Source organism: Drosophila innubila (genome assembly GCF_004354385.1).
Source record: "Drosophila innubila isolate TH190305 chromosome 3R unlocalized genomic scaffold, UK_Dinn_1.0 2_E_3R, whole genome shotgun sequence".
Classification (NCBI taxonomy): Eukaryota; Metazoa; Arthropoda; class Insecta; order Diptera; family Drosophilidae; genus Drosophila; species Drosophila innubila.
Genome location: NW_022995380.1, coordinates 29005558 through 29025841, shown reverse-complemented (window position 1 = coordinate 29025841; position 20284 = coordinate 29005558). Strand labels below are relative to the sequence as shown.

At 32.0% G+C, this 20284-nt stretch overlaps 2 protein-coding genes across 2 annotated transcripts; one reads left to right on the top strand and one right to left on the bottom strand.

The window, feature by feature from the left end:
* Positions 1-3255: 3255 nt before the first annotated feature.
* Positions 3256-6236, top strand: LOC117789519 (tryptase beta-2). Its single transcript, XM_034628551.1, has 4 exons — positions 3256-3343; positions 3438-3624; positions 4245-4907; positions 5776-6236. Exons 1-4 carry the CDS (start codon positions 3256-3258, stop codon positions 6029-6031), a joined length of 1194 nt encoding a protein of 397 aa, XP_034484442.1. The 3' UTR covers positions 6032-6236.
* Positions 6070-19035, bottom strand: LOC117791692 (scavenger receptor class B member 1). The gene is made up of 7 exons (XM_034631511.1): positions 18291-19035; positions 11461-11552; positions 10417-10929; positions 9558-9718; positions 9212-9492; positions 6874-6992; positions 6070-6806 (listed from the first exon to the last, which is right to left on the bottom strand). Exons 1-7 carry the CDS (start codon positions 18325-18327, stop codon positions 6366-6368), a joined length of 1644 nt encoding a protein of 547 aa, XP_034487402.1. The 5' UTR covers positions 18328-19035; the 3' UTR covers positions 6070-6365.
* Between the last annotated feature and the right edge of the window lie 1249 nt (positions 19036-20284).

The following is a 20284-nucleotide window of genomic DNA, read 5'->3' as shown; positions in this document are numbered from 1 at the left end:
TAACCAAAAAAAATTGAATTGTTCTATTAATAACAGCCAAAAAATTTTATTAAATACCAAAAAATATTGATTTGTACTGTTGACAATAGCCAAAAAATTTTATCACATACCAAATAATAAATTAACAAACAGCTAATATTTTAAGTATTTTTTATAATTTGTTTCATTTTATTGAAGACAAAAAACTCTCTTCTATTAAAAAAATGTATATAGTATTAATTGAAAAATTACAATTAAATGTAATGTAATGAGTGTATTTTAGTTCAAGTGAATGTTTAGATTGAGTTAAGAAATGTTATCAGTAATAACCAATTTAAGACTCACAATAAAAAAGAAAAAAAAAAATTTGAAATTGACCAGCAATGAATATTTTTTACATATTCTGTAATACTTTATTTGAATTTATTGAAAATATTATAAAAAATGTTATACTTTGATTTAATTATTATAACTAAAGACTTCAATTTATGATGTTTTTTTTTAATTTATGTACACATTTTGGAAATTTTTAGTTGACATTAAACAAAAAGAAAATTATATAGCTAAATACACTTTTTCTTAATTTGACTATATTCATATTTACCTGCAACAAAATTATGTTATGCAATTATTATGAAATACTGATAGAAAAATTGATATTTAGTTATTGTCTAATGATTTATTGAAAATATTATATTATTATTTTTATTTTCAAGTGCTACAAGCTAAAGCTAACTATTTATAACACTAGTCAATATTACGGAAACTTTAGTGAAAATTCTATTTAAATATTACAATTGGTCATTTATAATTAAATTGACATTTTGAATGCAACATTTATTTTTTAATTTATTTATCTGTTCAAATTAGCCTTTAGCTTAATTTTTATTTATTAATCTTTAGATATTAATATTTGTCATTTATAATGAACTTGACATTTTGAAAAATACATATATATTTTATATTATTTTTATGTTGAAATAAGCCTTTAGTTAAATTTTTCTTTGCAGAATTACAATTGGTCATTTATAATTAAATTGGCATTTTGAATGCAACATTTATTTTTTAATTTATTTATCTGTTTAAATTAGCCTTTAGCTTAATTTTTATTTATAAATTTTTAGATATTAAAATTTGTCATTTATAATTAACTTGACATTTTTAAAACTACATATATATTTTATTTTATTTATATGTTGATATAAGACTTTATTATAATTTTTATTTGCAGAATTTGAGTTTTTTTTAGATGAATGATTAGTTTGCCTGAAGCTTGCCCAGCTTACCCTTTCCGCTAACCAAAACGTTGTCGTTTTCGTTGTTGTCGTCGTCATCTGTGTGGATGTTGTTGTAGTTTGTTGTTTGTTGTTCATTTGCTGCTGTTCGTTGTTTGTTGGCTGCTCTTTTGCCCGCTGCCTCTGAAGTCTGTGACGTCTCTGCTGTCTTTTCACTTTCGTTGGCGTCGCTTTGTTATTATTATTGCTGCTGTTGCTGCTGCTGCTGATATTATTGTAACTAGCAGCGGCTTGTGGTGGGGCATGCAACACTAGCCACAGTCAAATGTCGACGCTGACTGCGCAGCAGACGATGTTACCGAAACGGTAAATGTTTGTTGGCCAAACCTGAGCAGCGCCCAGTTGCATTTTGGCGCTCGTCGCAAACGATTCGCCAGCATCGGAAACACACCACAAATCCGACTCCGACTCCGACTCCGATTTTAATTCCGACTTTGACGTTGCGCACGCGCTCAACAAAAGTGAAGCGAAATATTAAAAGATAAAAAAAATAATAAAAAAAAAACGAAAACCGTAACCGTTAATAGTCATATTGACTGCCCCAGGCCACCCAATCTTAGCGTTAACTCCATCATTATATAACCGAGGGCAGTTTCAACTCGCATTTCAGTTTTCAGTCATTAGTTTTTAGTTTCCAGCTTCTGCTTCTGCGCACAATTTCGAGGCAGAAACGCCCACAGTTGTTGGCTAATTAATGCGCAGCGAGGGCAAGAAAAGTGAAGCTGGGAAATCTCGTAAATTATAATATTTAAAGGCATTCAAAATACAAAAAAAGACAAAATAAAAAAAAAAGGTCTAAGCTGCGAATGCGTGTTATTAAAAAGTCAAAGTTGGCTTGAGTTGCAAGCGTGAAAGTGAAAAGCAAACGTAACAGTAACAATAGTCGGCTGCTCATCATCGTCATCATCATCATCATCATCATTAGCATTATCATCAGCAGGATACCATCTGCCACAGTTAGTACACAGAGAAAAAAAGTACAATATAAATCTTACTATTAACACTTTGATTCAATTTAAAGTTTATTGAAATATTGTACATTTAAATATCTTTTAAATATGCTTATATCAATCATAAATCATTGATAAATTAAATATTGAACCATATTAAATACCTTTAACATTACATTTTAATATTTTTGCCATCAAATTTAGTATAAGTATTTAGTATAAATATGATTTATGATTCAATTATATATTTTGCAATTGATTAAAAGATTGTACACTTAAATCTGTATTTTAAAATGGACACATTAATCATTAAGCATTGTCGAACCATATTAAATACGTTTTATATTAAACTTATATTATTTTTTGTTATTAAAGTTGAAATAATTAAAATGTTTACTTTAAAAAGGTTTTATTTTAAAATCTAACATTTCTAATATTAAAATATATTCTATTCATATTATATTAAATAAAAAAGGAAATATAATATAATTATAATATAATAATAAAAAAGGAAATATAATCAAAAATATACACATATTTAAGTTATACATTTTTATCGAATATTTAAATAAGCTACACAAATTTAAGATTTTAAATTATATAAAGCATATAAAAATTACACAAGATTAATTTAATTTGAATAGAAATAAACGTTCAAATAAATATGTTATACATATTTCATTTTAAGGGCCGGCTTTTCAATGTCTATTTAAGGAGTTTGATAACTAAATTACAGATATTTTGATGTGAAATGTATAGAAATAAAGTCAAATTTGAAAATATCTCTTTTATAATATTTAACGAGACATTGAAAAAGTGTTATTGAATAATGTTTGTAGTTAAGTCAAAGTGTTTTATAGTGGATTTTATTATAAATGAATGCATTTCGAAAGTGAATACACAAACATTAAATGATACAACGCATTTATTTCAAACAGTGTATCAAAACCACAGGCATTAACTGCTGACTCTGACTGTGGGTCAGTCATGCGAGTCGTGCGATGAGCCGATGAGGCTGAGGCTGTGGAATGATGATGAAGATGATGAAGCTATCGTCACCACAAGTGTCACTTCTGCTGCTGCTGTTGTTGGTGCAACAAACGACGCAATTTGAGACTGGTAAGTGTAAGCGATCTCCTTCAGCAACAATGGCAACATCTTCATCTTCACCTCATCATTGTCATTGTCATTGTCATCTTCATCTTCATTCCAGACTGCGGTTGTCGACCTGGTCATCGCAATGCGCGGATTATTGCTGGCGCCTCCACCCACGAAGGTCAATTTCCGTGGCAGGCATCCCTGGAACTGTTGCATCCCTCATTGGGCTTTCTGGGACACTGGTGTGGAGCTGTGCTCATCCATCAGTACTGGATACTCTCTGCTGCCCACTGTGTGCACAAGTAAGTGTTATATGGTTAAAAGTGATTTCATTTTTCAATCAAAGAAAAAATTCTTATTTATTGTAACTTTTCTAGCAACAAACTATTATTTAATTTAGTTAGTTTAATGTTAAAACAAATACATAATCTCCTTAAAAAATGATTATATTTGATCCACACTATTTTTTTAATCAAATAAAATTTAATTGATTTTTTAAGCTCGGTTTTTAAAAATAGTATACTCGAAAAATCTAGTTTTCAGCTAACTTTTTTGGCAGGCTCCAGTGTTACAAAATGATTATAGTCTCTGTGATTTTGATTGAAATATCTTAAGAAACAAAAAGTTTAAAAGATAAATTCATCCCGATTGTTCCTATAAATTATTTCATACCAAGCAATTTTCTTAAAGTGCGAGCTTAACCCCGAATTTGAGCTTGCAATTCGAATTTCGCAAAACGCCGCCCAATAAAATTGTCTCAGCTATGTTATGTAAAAATGACAGCCTTCTAGGTCTTATGGTTTGGGCTGTGCAGTGATCAGTGAGTCGATGAATAAGTGAGTCAGGACAAAGAGTTTTATATATATATAGATATGAAAATATCGCATACGTAAATCACTATTGATCATTCCAAATCTTGCAGCGATCTCTTCAACCTGCCGATTCCTCCACTTTGGACCGTTGTGCTGGGTGAGCACGATCGCAGCATTGAATCGGGAAACGAGCAACGGATTCCCGTAGAGAAGATCGTGTTGCATCATCATTATCACAATTTCCGTCACGATGTTGTGCTGATGAAGCTGTCAAAGCCCGCGGATCTCTCACGATCCTCGCACATTCGTCGCATCTGTTTGCCCTTCATGTTGAGGGAGTCTCAGGAGACGCCAACTCCGGCCAAGGAGGATGTCCTAAGCCAACAGGTGGAGCTGGACGATGTGCCCGAGAAGATCGACAACTTTCTGCGCAGTGTGCAGAGTCGGAGACGATACCGCAATGTGACTGCTCCGAGTTCCATAGACATGTCCATGCGGGAACTGATGAACATGAAGATTCTGAATCGATTACGTCAAGCTCTAAGACAATCTCAGCGTTCTCCGCGTAGCAAGAAACGCACACGCCGAAGAAATGATAAGCTAATGAAACTAAAGTTGGAATCGGATCAGGATGCCGACCTAACAGAGCACGATCACTCCCATGAGATGCCCTTTTTTGACTGTGTTGCCACCGGATGGGGCAAGGCCAACATCAGCGGCGATTTGTCCAATGAGCTGCTAAAGACTCGAGTTCCTCTGCATCAGAATCGCAGGTGAGTTTTTAATGTGTAATCGTTATATAGATAAATCGAGCATTTAACTTGATTTTAGATTATTTGCTCTTGTATAAAGATTTTTTTTTGGTCAAAAGTAAAACTCAAGTTGTTATTTTGACTTTGCAAAAAAAAATTTAAAATGAAATAGTTATATTATTGGAAATATAATAATATAAATTTTTTTTCTTAATTTTTTTTAAATTTAAAAATGGTTTACTGACTAGAATTGTATATAAATTTGTCCATATATTTCTTATAAGTAAGTCAAAATAACAGCTTGAGTTTTATTTTGGATTAAAAAAAGAAATAATCATTATTCAATGATTTTTTTTCCTAAAAAATAATGATTATTTCTTAAGTTTCATTTTTTTGTTCAAAAATAATGATTATTTCATGTGTAAAATAATAATGCATAGATTACCCTTAAAGAAAAATGTTTATATATTTCACGCTTTTTTACAGTTACTAGATGTGAATAATTTTTTCAATTGAAAAAACAAACAGAATAAACATTATTAACTGTCCCTGATAGAAATATAATTAAAAAATTATTTAAAAATCAAAAAATATCTTTTATGCTGCTTTTTTTTTTGTAAAAATTTAAATTAAATTTGTTTGATAAACATTTAAAAGATAAACTTAAATGCACTTATTTTAAAATATTTATAATTAAGATGAAAAACAAGAACTAAAATTTATTTTAATGATAAAAATGGAAAATAAAAGTTAATCCTGTGACAAAAAACCATCCAAAGTAGTATATCTAAAATGTTCCCACTCCAGATTTTTATTTCTCAAATATACATTATTTTAGGTGCTATTCTGAACTCATAACTCCTGCTTTAATCGTTCTGTGTGTCCACAGGTGCAAGGATGCTTATGGCAGCTTTGTGAACATCCATGGAGGACACCTCTGTGCTGGTCAGCTCAATGGACAGGGAGGCACCTGTGTAGGCGACTCCGGCGGACCGCTACAGTGTCGTCTGTCCCGTGATGGACCCTGGATTTTGGCCGGGGTCACGTCCTTTGGTTCGGGCTGTGCCCTTGAGAACTTTCCGGACGTTTACCTGCGAATCTCGTACTATCTGAATTGGATTGAAGACACGATTGCCTCACATTAAGGCGAGCTAGGCTCGAAAGAAAAGCATCCAATGATTGATTTGATTGACATGATTGATCGTGCTGTAATTGTATTCATATTTGTATGTACTTTAACTTAAGGTAATTATGCAATAGATTAACCTTGTACCTAAATTTAAGATTGTCAAGTAAGCATAGAATGTTCCCTAAGTTGTTTTCGTTATGTTGAATATAATCTACAACAAATCTCCTGGTTGGCTTAACATTTATTATCACAGAGGGCTATTATCATAGTTATGATATGTTTATGTACTCGTATCCACTTGAGGTAATGTTCCAAATAATAATCCTACACTCCGCATCCCCATTCGTATTCTATACCTCACTCAGCGTGTGAGAAGCATCGAGGGGCAGAAGTTTCTGCGCCTCATGTTGCATAGAATCGTGTGGACTCTTTTGAAAGGAAGCGTTCAGTGTTAATCCATTGAGAATGCTCGCTCTCTTCTCTCCCTGCTCCAACTTGTGCGGAACTCCGCCTGGCGGTGACCAAAAGCAGAGCATAAATGCAGCACTCAGCTGATAAAAGCCGGCGAGGATCAAACACAACGTAATGATACCCTGTAGCAGTGGGAATATATATTTAATGCCGTGCACGAGCATCTGCAGTGAGACTGGAAGATTGTCAATGGTCAGATCAACCCAGAGCAAGGGCAGCACCATGTTTTCAAAGGGTTCCATTAAGCTATTAAACTTGATGTTACCCACAACTAGATTGGCCTGCAAACGCACGTGAGCATGCAGAGGAACACCCAGTTGCTAAAAGGCAGAAAAGAAGGTCAGAGGTCAAAATACGCTGGCAAATAGAAAATATCCTGTGACTTACCGGCTGCAGCATGAGTGCTGAGGCTAAACGCGATTCATCCGGATTAAGACCGTCGAAAGGTTCCAGCAAACTGGGATCAGCATGCATAAAGTGTGGATAAGTTATGGCCAGGGGCATGTCTATAAAAAGAAATAGAAAAACCGGAAATATAATATAAAGTTACAACTGTAATCGTATGGTATCCAGATAAGTATTAATACAAATTATTTCTATGCCGTCTCCTTGACTCTTTTTAATAAACTTCAAACTAGCATAACTTAGTCAAATCTTAGCCGATTTCCTTGCGGAATATCAATTTTATCATTATATGGTCCCTATTTTCATTCTACATCAAAATTGGAAAACTCAATTTTTCTTCTTTTACTGTCCATTTTTTCCATAATTTCGATCACTGTTCAATTTCTATATACATCCTCCTTGACACTTTTTCACCAATTTTAAACTGTCATAACTTTGTAAAATCTTAACCGATTTCCTTGCGGAATATCAATTTTATCATTATTTGGTCACTATTTTCATTCTGCATCAAAATTAGAAAATTAAATTTTTCTTCTTTCACTGTCCATTTTTTCCATAATTTCGATCACTGTTCAATTTCTCCATACATCCTCCTTGACACTTTTTCCCAAATTTCAAACTGTCATAACTTAGTCAAATCTTAACCGATTTCCTTGCGGAATATCAATTTTATCATTATTTGGTCCCTATTTTCATTCTGCATCAAAATTGAAAAATTAAATTTTTCTTCTTTTACTGTCCATTTTTTCCATAATTTCGATCACTGTTCAATTTCTCCATATATCCTCCATGACACTTTTTCACCAATTTTTAACTGTCATAACTTTGTCAAATCTTAACCGATTTCCTTGCGGAACATCAATTTCTTCATTATTTGGTCCCTATTTTTATTCTGCATCTAAATTGGAAAATTTAATTTTTCTTCTTTCACTGTCCATTTTTTCCATAATTTCGATCACTGTCTTTACTTCCTCCTTGACACTTTTCCCCAATTTTAAACTGTCATAACTTCGTCAAATCTTAACCGATTTCCTTGCGGAATATCAATTTTATCATTATTTGGTCCCTATTTTCATTCTGCATCAAAATTGAAAAATTAAATTTTTCTTCTTTTACTGTCCATTTTTTCCATAATTTCGATCACTGTTCAATTTCTATATACATCCTCCTTGACACTTTTTCACCAATTTTAAACTGTCATAACTTTGTAAAATCTTAACCGATTTCCTTGCGGAATATCAATTTTATCATTATTTGTCACTATTTTCATTCTGCATCAAAATTAGAAAATTAAATTTTCTTCTTTCACTGTCCATTTTTTCCATAATTTCGATCACTGTTCAATTTCTCCATACATCCTCCTTGACACTTTTTCCCAAATTTCAAACTGTCATAACTTAGTCAAATCTTAACCGATTTCCTTGCGGAATATCAATTTTATCATTATTTGGTCCCTATTTTCATTCTGCATCAAAATTGAAAAATTACATTTTTCTTCTTTTACTGTCCATTTTTTCCATAATTTCGATCACTGTTCAATTTCTCCATATATCCTCCATGACACTTTTTCACCAATTTTTAACTGTCATAACTTTGTCAAATCTTAACCGATTTCCTTGCGGAATATCAATTTTATCATTATTTGGTCCCTATTTTCATTCTGCATCAAAATTGGAAAATAAAATTTTTCTTCTTTTACTGTCCATTTTTTCCATAATTTCGATCACTGTCCATTTTCTCCATACTTCCTAACTGACACTTTTTCACCAATTTCAAACTGTCATAAATCTTAACCGATTTCCTTGCGGAATATCAATTTTATCATTATTTGGTATCTATTTTCATTCTGCATCAAAATTGGAAAATTAAATTTTTCTTCTTTTACTGTCCATTTTTTCCATAATTTCGATCACTGTCCAATTTCTCCATACTTCCTCCTTGACAGTTTTTCACCAATTTCAAACTGTCATAACTTTGTCAAATCTGAACCGATTTCCTTGCGGAATATCAATTTCATCATTATTTGGTCCCTATTTTCATTCTGTATCAAAATTGGAAAATTAAAATTTTTATCTTTCACTGTCCATTTTTTTCATATTTTCTATCACTGTCCATTATTTCTTAACTAATATTTTTGCGGAATGTAATTTTTATCTTTATGTGACTTCTTATTCAAATCTGCATATGTTTTATTTCATATACATTTCTATTGGTTTCTGTATATTGTATTTTTTATGTTTTGTCTCTATTTTTGTAAGTCTTACAAAAGTGAACGGAATTTTCGTAAGATATTAATTGTATCGTCATAGCGAGTACTCACTGTAGTAGCAGGGCGCAACACTTCCCAGGCCGCGCTTTAGGCAGTGATTGTTCTTGCAGAAACACGAGGAATTCACATTATCCAAGTCGCTGTCGAAGACATTAGGATCCATGGTGTACTCAAAAGCATCCTGACCCTTAAAGGTTAAGGTTCTATTAAACTTCATCGGCAGTCGCCGACAGAATGTTCGCCGGTAGATATAGAAAGTGTCCTTCTCGTTCATGTCCCGAGGAAACAGAGTTGCATCGTGACTGCCCCAAATACGATTGCACTGAGTGCCACTGCAAGGGAAGCAGCAAGGATTTCAGTCAGAATTTGGCTTGACAAGGATCAGTTCGGCACTTACTTGGTGGCCTCATCGTAATCCCAGCGCATAAATCCCCGCTCATCGTTAATGCTGTGCAGGGAATAGGCCCGGGGAGAATCAGGCAGATTGACGCCATGCGAATCCTTACGCTCCGGCAGATGCATGTTGAACACGTTGCTCTCATTCCCCTCACGAAATAGCTAAGCGCAAATTAGAGTAATATGTTTTTATTAAAATAAACAGTTCTTAAATATATGGGGAAGAAAAAAAAAAATTTCAGATGTACTAGTGCTTAACGAGATATTCTGTATCTGTGTATTTTAAGCATTTATTTTTAATTTTTGTTATAAAAAAAAAATAAATTTAAGCTCTTACTTTTTATCAGAAAAGAAAAAAGTCTTATAATAATTTATTTTTTTATTTCAATTGTATTTCAAAAATATAATACTTACTAATTTCATTTTTCATTAAATAAATATTAACAGACACTTTTTAAAGATTAAATGATATGTCTTAAATTCTTATAATAAAACTTTCTAATAAAAATTGAAATGTACATGCCAAAAAATGAATAGATTTCAAAATGTATGTATTTTAATAATTTCATAGTATTAAGTTAGATATATGTGTTTTTTGATAAGAATCAACAAAATTCCAATATGAAAAAAACTAAATTTATTATTTGCTACTTTTTTAAGTATTTTGTGCATGTGCATGTGTTCAATTTATATTTTCAATTTTTATAATGAAAATTAAGAAATATAAGTTAAATTATTAATTATATTTTTTAAGCGTTGAAATAAATTCAACAAATGTTTTTGAGATATTAATGCTTATTTGAAGAATATTTATATATGAGCGATATTTTGGAGATGGAAATGCATTTGAGAGTATTCACCTTTTCCATGAGGCCAAAGCTGGCAAAGTCAATATAGCTGGGCACGAACTTGGAGGCCAAATGCACGAGGTGATCCTCGTAGCCCCACATGTAGTCGTGGACGCTGACCTCCAGCATGGGCTGGGCATTGAGTCGCTTGGTCAGAGCACTCAATCCCAAAGCTGCGAACATGGAGAGACTTGCTGCCTGGGTGCTAATGCCCATATAGGGAATATTTGGCGCCCGAATGCGATCCAATTTCGGATCACCCACCGAACGTTCCCTCACGAAGACGTATTCACGACGTGGTGTATAGGTTATGGTGTTGTTGGCCTCGTTCAGGGTTACGTTGTGATTGGAGAGCACCTCCTGATAGACATAGGGACCAACCTCCTCGATCTTCATCTTGGCATCTCTGCCCGCTATAAATGCATCCACATTTGTGTAGTTGAACATGTGAACCTTGATATAGACCTCGAGTGGTGGAAAGAGCCACAGTTTGTAGAGCAGTGAATTGGGACTCAGACTTATTTGCTAAACGAAACAAAAATAAATTAAGAATTTTTATCAATATGAACACTGAAAAACTTAAAACTAAAAACCCTAAAATCAAGAGCATTTATCTCACATATTTTTTTCTTAAATTAAGACCATTTTAAGACCAAATTACTAAGAATATTAATCTAAAACACAAGAGTTTGAGTCATACTCTTTTCAAGGAAAAACATATAATAGTAATAGAACATTTATGAAATTGACAACAAAAAAAGTGTGATATATTAAAATAAACAGAACAATAAAAAAAACTATAAATTTAAAAATCGTTCTTATTTTTTTTTTTTTTTTTTTTTTTTTTTTATTTGTTGACTTTAATTTTAAGAACATTATTTCTTATAGTAAAAACATGATCTTACTTGAAATGTTCTCAAAACCAATATGTGTTTTTAAAGTCTAACAATTTTATGTTCTCGACTCATTGCTTTTACCAATTTTCTTAGTTTCGAGACCACAATCTTGATCTTAGAACATTTTTGTATCAGCGTATTTATATTTAAGCAGACTTACCCAATCTACAATTAGCTGGACGGGATCCGTCATAAAGATGACCGCGCCAAGGAACAATAGCGTCATTCCAAGTGCCGCACATCGTAATAAATCTGCGAAATAAATTGGAGCACGAGGTGAGTTATGCAATTAGTTGAATCTCTGTCGCAGTCGCAGTCGCAGTCACCGTCGCAGTCGCAGTTAAAGTCGCTGTCAGCGTCAGCATCGCGTCGCCACATGTTGCAAGCAGTCGAAGTTCAACAAGTTTGCAAAATCTCTGACAGCTTTGTTGGATCGCGTGTGTCTGCCATGTTATTGACCTTCGCCACAATTTGTTGTCGCTGTCATGCAGTGCAAAGATCTGCGACCTACCTCAATGGCAGGAGCAGGAACCAAAAGCCGGCAAAAAACAAAAAAAAAACCAAAAACAAATAAAAAAAAAATGCCTATAAAAAACCCCCGACAAGTTAACAAGGCACATACTCGAAATTATCTGTTATTTCCAGAGTTCAATAAACGTTCTTCGACTTTTTATGATAAACGGGGCAAGGAAATGAAGAGGGAAGATGGAAATCTAGACAGGCAGACAGACTGATACTGGAGCAACATTTTATGATGCTCCAAAAATCATAAACTTGTTGCCTTACTTTTTATGTTGATCATTTTGTAGTTCCCACAACAAACTCATACATTATTTTTTTTTAAATTTTTTTTTAATAAACTCTTATACAAGTTAAAATTTATAAAATACGAGTTTATTGTGAGAACTCCTTATAAAGTATTTAGTATTCTAGGCAAGGGTTGAATGTATCTAGATGTGACCTCGTTCTAGATTATTTTTTTTTTTAAATACATAAATAAAAATGTTTAACAATATAACAAAAAAACCTTTAAATTATGTTAAGTAAAGCAACATATCTGTTTGCTAAAATTTGTAGAAAACAATTTATAATCAATATTAAATATAAACAGATAATTTGATTATTCCGCATCTAGCTAATATTACTTAGTCCAAATTTTAATTTTCTGTTGTGTATAAAAATAACTCTGAATACTCTGAATAATTTAATTGATTTTATTTTTTCATTTAAAATCATAAATTAAAATAAAATAAACATAATTTATGATGCCAAATATAGCTTATAATATTGAGTTCGATTCTAATTTTTCGTACAGTGTATTAACAATTATTTAAGGTTCTCTAACAGTGTTGAGTACAACCATGTTATGACCTCATTTCTCTACTTTAATAAATAAAATAAACAGAGATTATGACGATTGTCCTGCATATAAACGTACAAACATAAGTAAGCTTCTTTAGTCCGATTCACATTTCTGTGTAGTGTATCAAAACACGTTTTTTTATCGACTTGTCAAGATGCTCACCTTCCAAAAGAGTGTTATCATTGAAAATGTTTTGTTCCGGGTGTGATCTTAAACTGATTACAAGCTCTTCATAAAGATGAAAAAATAAAATACGAGTAGGAGAATTTCAGTTGGCGTGACCGATTTTTTTGGGGTCATGGTCACGTGTGTGCCTACTCCACACCCATTCAGCAAACTAGTCATAAATCAAAACAAATTGTTAACCCATTTATCAGCGATATCATTTACCAAATCCCCCAAAAAAAAAATTATACTGGTACTCGTTGCTGCCAATTAGACAATAAACAATAAAATATCACACTAAGAACCGCACTAAGCACCTGTTCAAGATCATTGAACCGCTTACCAAACCCCTACGGCAGTTCTTTGAAGCACTCAAGAAAATAAAATAAAATAAAACCACAATAACAATATCAATAATAGCAACAGCAACAGCAAAACTCATTAACAATTTTATCTTCAGTTTTGCTTTTGTTTTTGTGTTTGTTGTGATGTCAACTTTGTCACGCCACAAAGCGTAAATAAGTTCAAGATTTCAAAATCAAAACAAAACTCGAAAAACTATCCATGATATCGAATACATACGAGTTCTCGTGAGTCAGTATATAGATGACCCATATGTGATCCTTGCCTTGAATCACAGTCAACATTTAGCGACGCACAGTGGAAAATTGGCTGCATTTTCTAATACTTTTTCTAAATCAGTAAAATGGTTTTCTTTTTTAATGCATAACTTTTTATTTGAATAGTTTTTTAATTGAAAAAAAAATATAAATCACGCAACAAAATATGATTTTTAAGCACAAGGTTTTTAGATTATAATGTTATTTGAGTTAATTCTATTAGATTGTTTTTTTTTTTTTTTAATATTCCTTATTCTATTATCAAGAATCAATTTTTTTTTAATGTCATATATTATATATTATTGTTAAAAAAAATTCATTTTAAAATGAAAATAACATTTATAAAAATGTAAAAAAAAAAACTGAAAATATGAAAAAAATAAATAAATAATTTTTATTTTTTAATTTTAATATTTAATTTTTATAATAACCGAAAAAAATATTATATTATTATCATAATAAAATTGTAAAAAACAATAAACAGACGGATTCTATGCTACATTTTAAAGATATTAATTATTATGGGCTAATCTAGGCGTTTTTTCCACTGTGCGACACTTTGATCACTTGGCCATTTAGCCATTTGGCCAGTTTGCTGGGCCAACTCATGTCGCCAGTCGCAATAGCACAACTTCCATAAATTAAATGCCAAACAAAGCGTTCAAATTATTCTGCTGCAACGAATCTCACATAGGAAAGGCCAAAAAAAACATCGACGCGTCGATCGAGTCGGCGAGTGGTAAATTATGCAATTGCATTGCCAAAGTTAGTGTGAGTTGTGGCTAAGATTTGGCTGAAACTGAAACGGAGACCGAAACTGAGATGACGATTCAAAAGGCAAAAGCCGAAAGCCGAAGCCAAAAGTGAGTATGAGTATGAATGAGTGGCGCTTGTCTCGACAGCTGATTTGGCCTGAACCCGTTTCTGGCCAAAAGCTCATTGGGGCACTTTATTAGCGTGTCAGACAAAATATGCAAGCTACACTGCTAAAAAGTGCACTGTAAATAAGCAAATTATTATGATAAAAATTAAACAAAAATAATCATAAAGTAAAATATTAATTATCCCAAGAAAATAATAAATATAAACATATTTATTTATTTTCTATTTATTTTGTTAGCGTCTAAATGAAGTATTTAAATATTAATTTTATTAAATTTTATCCATAGCAACCAGCTGCTAATTTTTATTACAAGCTGTGTCTTGTAACGCTTAGCATCAAATCTAAATAAATAATTAATGCAGAACAATCTCATTAATTTAAACGCTTGCTAATTCAAACAACCCTAAAATTCGGGGACTATAAAAATGTTTATTATATATGTAATCTGAACACCACGCATATCTTTAATCTATTAAAATTCAGTTACATGTGTATGAAAAGGAAAGTAAACAAAAATTAAATAAAATATTCTAAGATTGAGAGCTATTGACCCAGCTGAAAAGCGGAGCAATAGTTAATAAATCAATAATGTTAATTAGCTAAATTTACTGCTTTGGATTATTCAAATATAATTCAAAAAACTAGAATTGCTTATAAATTATGCTCAATTTACCAAAAATCTATTTTTATATTTGTCAGCCACACGTGTGCCTTAGCAAAGTAAGTAATAAAAGTATTGTCCAACTTGTTTTCCCATGTGTATTATGTAAATCATAGAATTTTGTACGAAAACCAGAAAAAATCATAATATCATAATACAATTTCCAATTTCAATAAAGTAATTAAATTATTAGTTATCTAATAGATTAAAAACATAAATATCCTTATTTGAGTAAAAAAAGATTTGAATGAATATAAACTAATTAGATAGTTAGACGAAAATACAGGTGAGTATGATTGTCGACTATGGCTGAATTTAATCAAGTAAATGTCTTTATTTAATTTGTTTCTATTAAATAAACATTAACAACAACTAAAAATCTGGTAACTCAAATGATCTAACAGATTAAAGCAAATATTTGCAAACAGAAGAGTTTGAGCAAATAGAATTGACAAAATAAATATTAAAAAAAAGTGTAAATGCTTAAATTAAATTGCTAAGGGAATTTGAGTAAATAAAATTGACAAAAGATAAATACATTTTTAAATTGAACTTTAAATATTTACTAACTTTGTGTTCATACATTTTGTGATTAAATCTGAGTTTGAAGCACATTAGCTAGATTTGAAAATCAGTATGTAGTTATAAAATTATTTTAATCTAAAATATGCATTCTCAGTTTTTGCCAGGGAAAACATTCAAAGTATTCAAATGAAAATTTAAGTATTTAGCAATGAAATTCTGTTAATTTTAGCATAATTTTTCTTAGTGTAAAGATTCATTTCTACATATTTATGAGGTTGTCGGCTGACGACCGTCTGCAGCAGTTTGAAGTTCAAGTTCGCTGCAATTTGGCATAGCATTAAAACCTGAAATCTGAAGAAACACAAAAAAAAATAAAACACTGGAAAAAAGTGCTCAAAATGCACACTGACCGAAAATGAAGAAACTTTCAGCTAAAAGCGCAGTCAGCGACACAATGTTGAATTGAAGTTGGCGGAGTTTGGCGTTGACCCACTAAAGTCAAGAATGAATTGCTTTTATTTTCAGAAAGCTGCAGCAACAATGTATGTAATATATTTGTAGTGACTGCGTATGTGCGACTTCCGTCAAATGACAATAAATTAAGTAAATATACTAACCAGCCAGTCAGTCATTCTGACAGTCAGTCAGTCAGACAGTCAGTCAGTCAGACATTCAGTCAGCGAGTTAGTCAAACGGTCGACAAGTCGACAATTCTCGCTCGTGTTGGGATACTAGCATATGAGATACTTGCGAGTATCTACAAGATACTCTCAGCTAGCACTTTAAACTGTTTCATTTGTTTGCCAAATCTACAGCCTGTTTGCCTGTGTTTAGCTAATGATTAATCGCACATTGTTCCCATTGTACACGTATTGACTTTGTTTGTTGTTAATCATCGCCAAAAAAGCAACAAATAAACAAGAAAACAAAAAACCCAAAAAACCCTTAAATAGTCGCAGTCGTGTTCTCGTTAACAATTAGACGCCTGCCAATAAGGAAAAGCAAATATCGTTTACAACTTCCAGGCTTATCGGAACCAGTCTCCGTCTCCATTCTCAGATCTCTGAAATCTCCATCCGTCCGGCTGTCGGCTTTGAAACTGATAGGCTTTGTTGTATCTGTTGTCATTGGTTTAACAATTGTTGTTATTTGCATTGTTTAGCACTTGTTAATGTGTGCATTATATCTATTTTCTATGAGTGACGATGATTCCTCAAAGCTCTAAAGAATTTAACAAATATTATGCTTTGCCAAATATATATTCCCCCTTTTGAGAATGAGGCATTATATTATTATTGAAGCTAACGTACTTACAAGTGTTTAAACATCCTACAAAGTTAAACCTTTTTTAAGATCACAAACGTAAATCAATCTCACTTCTTGAAAGACATATATATTATTATGTTATATATAGCGATATGTTGATATACGAGTATGTATAATAAGATGCCTAATCACACCCAATTCATCTTTAAGGCCAAATGCTGCACATTGCTTAAAGCTCACCTTCAATTTGAGACCGTTTTTTTGTTTGTTTGTTTATTTTTTTATTTTTTTTTTTTTTTTTTTTTTTTGAAATCGTCATCAAATCGGACTTCATGGTAAGATAGTACGTGACGTTACAGTCTAAATCGTTGCAACTTCAAATTATAATTATAATTTATGCAAGCTTAATTACAATTGAGATCCGTTAATACACGTACTACTCGGAAACTCAGATAAACTTTGGAATTACTTTATATTCAATGACTTTGTCGTATCAATTTAATGATATGACAGCAATTACTTACGAATCAATTCAAATCGGTTTAAGTCAAGTTTACAGATTTACTTAACAAATCAATTAGGTTTGGAATGAGGCTTGAGGGCAGATAATAAATTAATTATTAAATTACAATTAATAAGAGTACACTGTTAAAAAATCAAGACTATTGCATATAAAAGACAGCTTTAAAAGAAAAATTCTAAAGGCATTTATCTTATATGAAAGTTTTTAAATTTTATAAACTAGAGCAAACAATTTTGTGTCAGTGTATATTGCTAATGAGGAATATTAAATATAGTATATTATTTTATGCAAATTTAATGCATTGTATTCAAAATTCTAGTAGCAAATGTACATTCCTTTTAAAATAATATACATAAAACATTTAAATAGTAACAAGTGTCAATTGTAATTATTATTTACTTAGCAACTACTTTTGGCATTGTGCTAAAATTATTAACATTCACCTCCGACTTTACTGGAATTTGGCCAACAATTAAAAGTGAATTAAGCAAATTTCTCAGATTAATAACAATTTTTAACTAGCGACGCGTGTGATGGAATATATGTAATTCGCAAATAGATTATTCATGTTTTTAAAACTGAAAATTCTGCATTTCAAATGGAAACTCTTGGACATACTCTTGGACTTCCATTCGAGTATCCGTCAAGTTTTCAACATACTCCCAAATCCTGCTTAATAACATTCAATTCCAGCCCACATATTGCAACATTTGTGGAGTTTTGCAACCAGTTTTCGCAAGAGATACACTCGAACATAAATATTTTTGAATTTAACGATCGTGTCGGGAAGTTCCCTTTACTTTAAAGGCGTTCCGAATTAACTTTTATGGCGCTTTCAATTTGGTCAAAACTGGACACTTGGCGGTATAGCGGTATAATGGTAAAACGGTAAAACGGTAGTAGAGTATCGCTTAATTAAGAGCGACATTGCAGCTTTACGATTACTTAAACTATTACTACTACTATTACTATTTATTTACTCACTTGCATTGCGCTGCGTTTTGTTTGCGAACAGTTTCATTTTTTAGTAGTTTTCAAATTATATTTCAACTTCTTGCAACTTTTGGCTTTTTTTGCAACTACGTTATTTTTTTTTTAAGCTATTTAAAGCCGTGTGGCAATCAATTAACTGATATTTATGGTTAGCGGCTTTATGACAAAAATCAATTACTTGAACTATTAATATTTTTTTTTTCTTTGTTTATGCAGCTTATTGTTTATAGTTTATTACAAATAAAACGATTAACAAGTTCGCAGATGATATCTTGTGATCAATTAGCTGAAGTGGTTGATTTCAATTTAAATTCCATAAATTTAAATGCTGTCGACAGATTTATTATTATTATTATTATTATCAATATCAATATCAGTTATGCACCTGACTTGAAAACTTGACAAATGCACTTTATTTTGCACAGAGTATGTCCCATTTGGCTACGGAATCTGTATAGAATTTTAGCAGGGTTCTTGAAGAATTTTTATCGTTTATATATTTGGAATATTTTTCAGTTGCACTTGTTGTGGTTGCAGTTGTTGTTATTGATAGTATTATATTGTTGTGACTGTTTCCGAATCTGACTGACACGCACTTCCTATTCTCACGATATTTGACAACTTAATGCGACGAGCTGAACGACAGTGGGTACCTTTATATGGACTCTTGGGCCGGGCAGCTCAGCTCCGACTGAGACTGAGACTGAGACGAAGTCGAAGTCGAGATCTCAGATCGAAACAGGCACAGAGACATAGACCTAGCGATCGAGCATCTATTCAACGTCGAAGCGCGAAAAATCTTTTCATGAACCGGTCCACTTTTGAAAGCCCCTGTTTGAAGTTGACGACGACGCTGACGCTGACGGCGACTGCGACGGCGACGCTGACTGCGACGGCGATGCTGACGCTGACGCTGACAGCGACTTTGTCGCGACGTCAACGCCGGTCCCTGAGTGTCAACATCAACAACGACAACAATAATGTAGAAAACGTTAAATGATCGCCAAGTACTTGCAACTTAGTGTGATTGTATTGTATTAGAATGATGAGTTAATCGTCGCTGGAGACTCTGTTTACTCCTCCATGTTAACATCTGACTACAACTGGGGGTTACTGTAGTTCGTCAATATTGTTGTGGCTATACAAGACATTTCAAATGCTATTGACGTTATACATTTAGTTTTATTTCTCTTATACCAGATTTAATCGCTCAAATTACTCTAGTTAATCCCTAACAAGCACAACCAGAGCAAAATACTCGGAAATTTAAATATTTACACTTTGATCGAACTATTTCGCTCAATTACCTAACGATAAATATGGAATAAATCAGTTTAAATTAAATATGAGTATGCTAAAATTAAATTTCGCAATCATTTTCAAATTTCAATGATTGTTTTTAAATATGTCATAGTAAATATTATTTGAAATTCTTAGCGTATGTGTAAAGGCATTTTAGTAAAGTTAGGACCGACTAACTTAAAAATTCTGTGAAGCAGGAATTAAAACCGTATCCTTCAACCAAAATTAACCTATTGAAATTGGTAGCCGTAACTAAAACTCTACACTCAGAAAAATATGCCATCTTAAAATTAGGTACGACAGTACTTGAATTTATACCGTTTCATTCTGCAAATTTTAAGATTGCTGTGTACTAAAAATCTTGAATTAAGTATGAATCGATCTTAATTTTAGGATTCTGACTTCACATTCCTATGGCAGCTATCCGAAATAGTAGTCCGATTTTATCCAAACTTAGTCAGAATGTATAATACCCTGGAAAATATATAATCCGTGGGTCTCGAAAAGATACCTCCAGAAACAACTGAGTTATTTGTACTTAACTAGTTTAAGATTTTTTTTACCTGAAATAGTTTTTTTTCAAGATTGAAAAGAAGTTAAAAATAAGATCGTATTGGGATATTTCTTTTTCATTATCGTACCTTAGAATTCTCAACTGGTTCTATAGTTGTAATGAAACCGAA

Excerpts from the sequence above, each read along its gene's own strand:
- LOC117789519 (XM_034628551.1), top strand. The coding sequence starts at position 3,256 with ATGATGAAGATGATGAAGCTATCGTCACCACAAGTGTCACTTCTGCTG. Across the intron at positions 3,625-4,244 it reads GCTGCCCACTGTGTGCACAA|CGATCTCTTCAACCTGCCGA; the intron begins GTAAGTGTTATA and ends CAAATCTTGCAG. Across the intron at positions 4,908-5,775 it reads CCTCTGCATCAGAATCGCAG|GTGCAAGGATGCTTATGGCA; the intron begins GTGAGTTTTTAA and ends GTGTGTCCACAG.
- LOC117791692 (XM_034631511.1), bottom strand. The coding sequence starts at position 18,327 with ATGAAACTGTTCGCAAACAAAACGCAGCGCAATGCAA. Across the intron at positions 11,553-18,290 it reads CAAAACGCAGCGCAATGCAA|ATTTATTACGATGTGCGGCA; the intron begins GTGAGTAAATAA and ends TTTATTTCGCAG. Across the intron at positions 9,719-10,416 it reads GCTTTGGCCTCATGGAAAAG|CTATTTCGTGAGGGGAATGA; the intron begins GTGAATACTCTC and ends ATTTGCGCTTAG.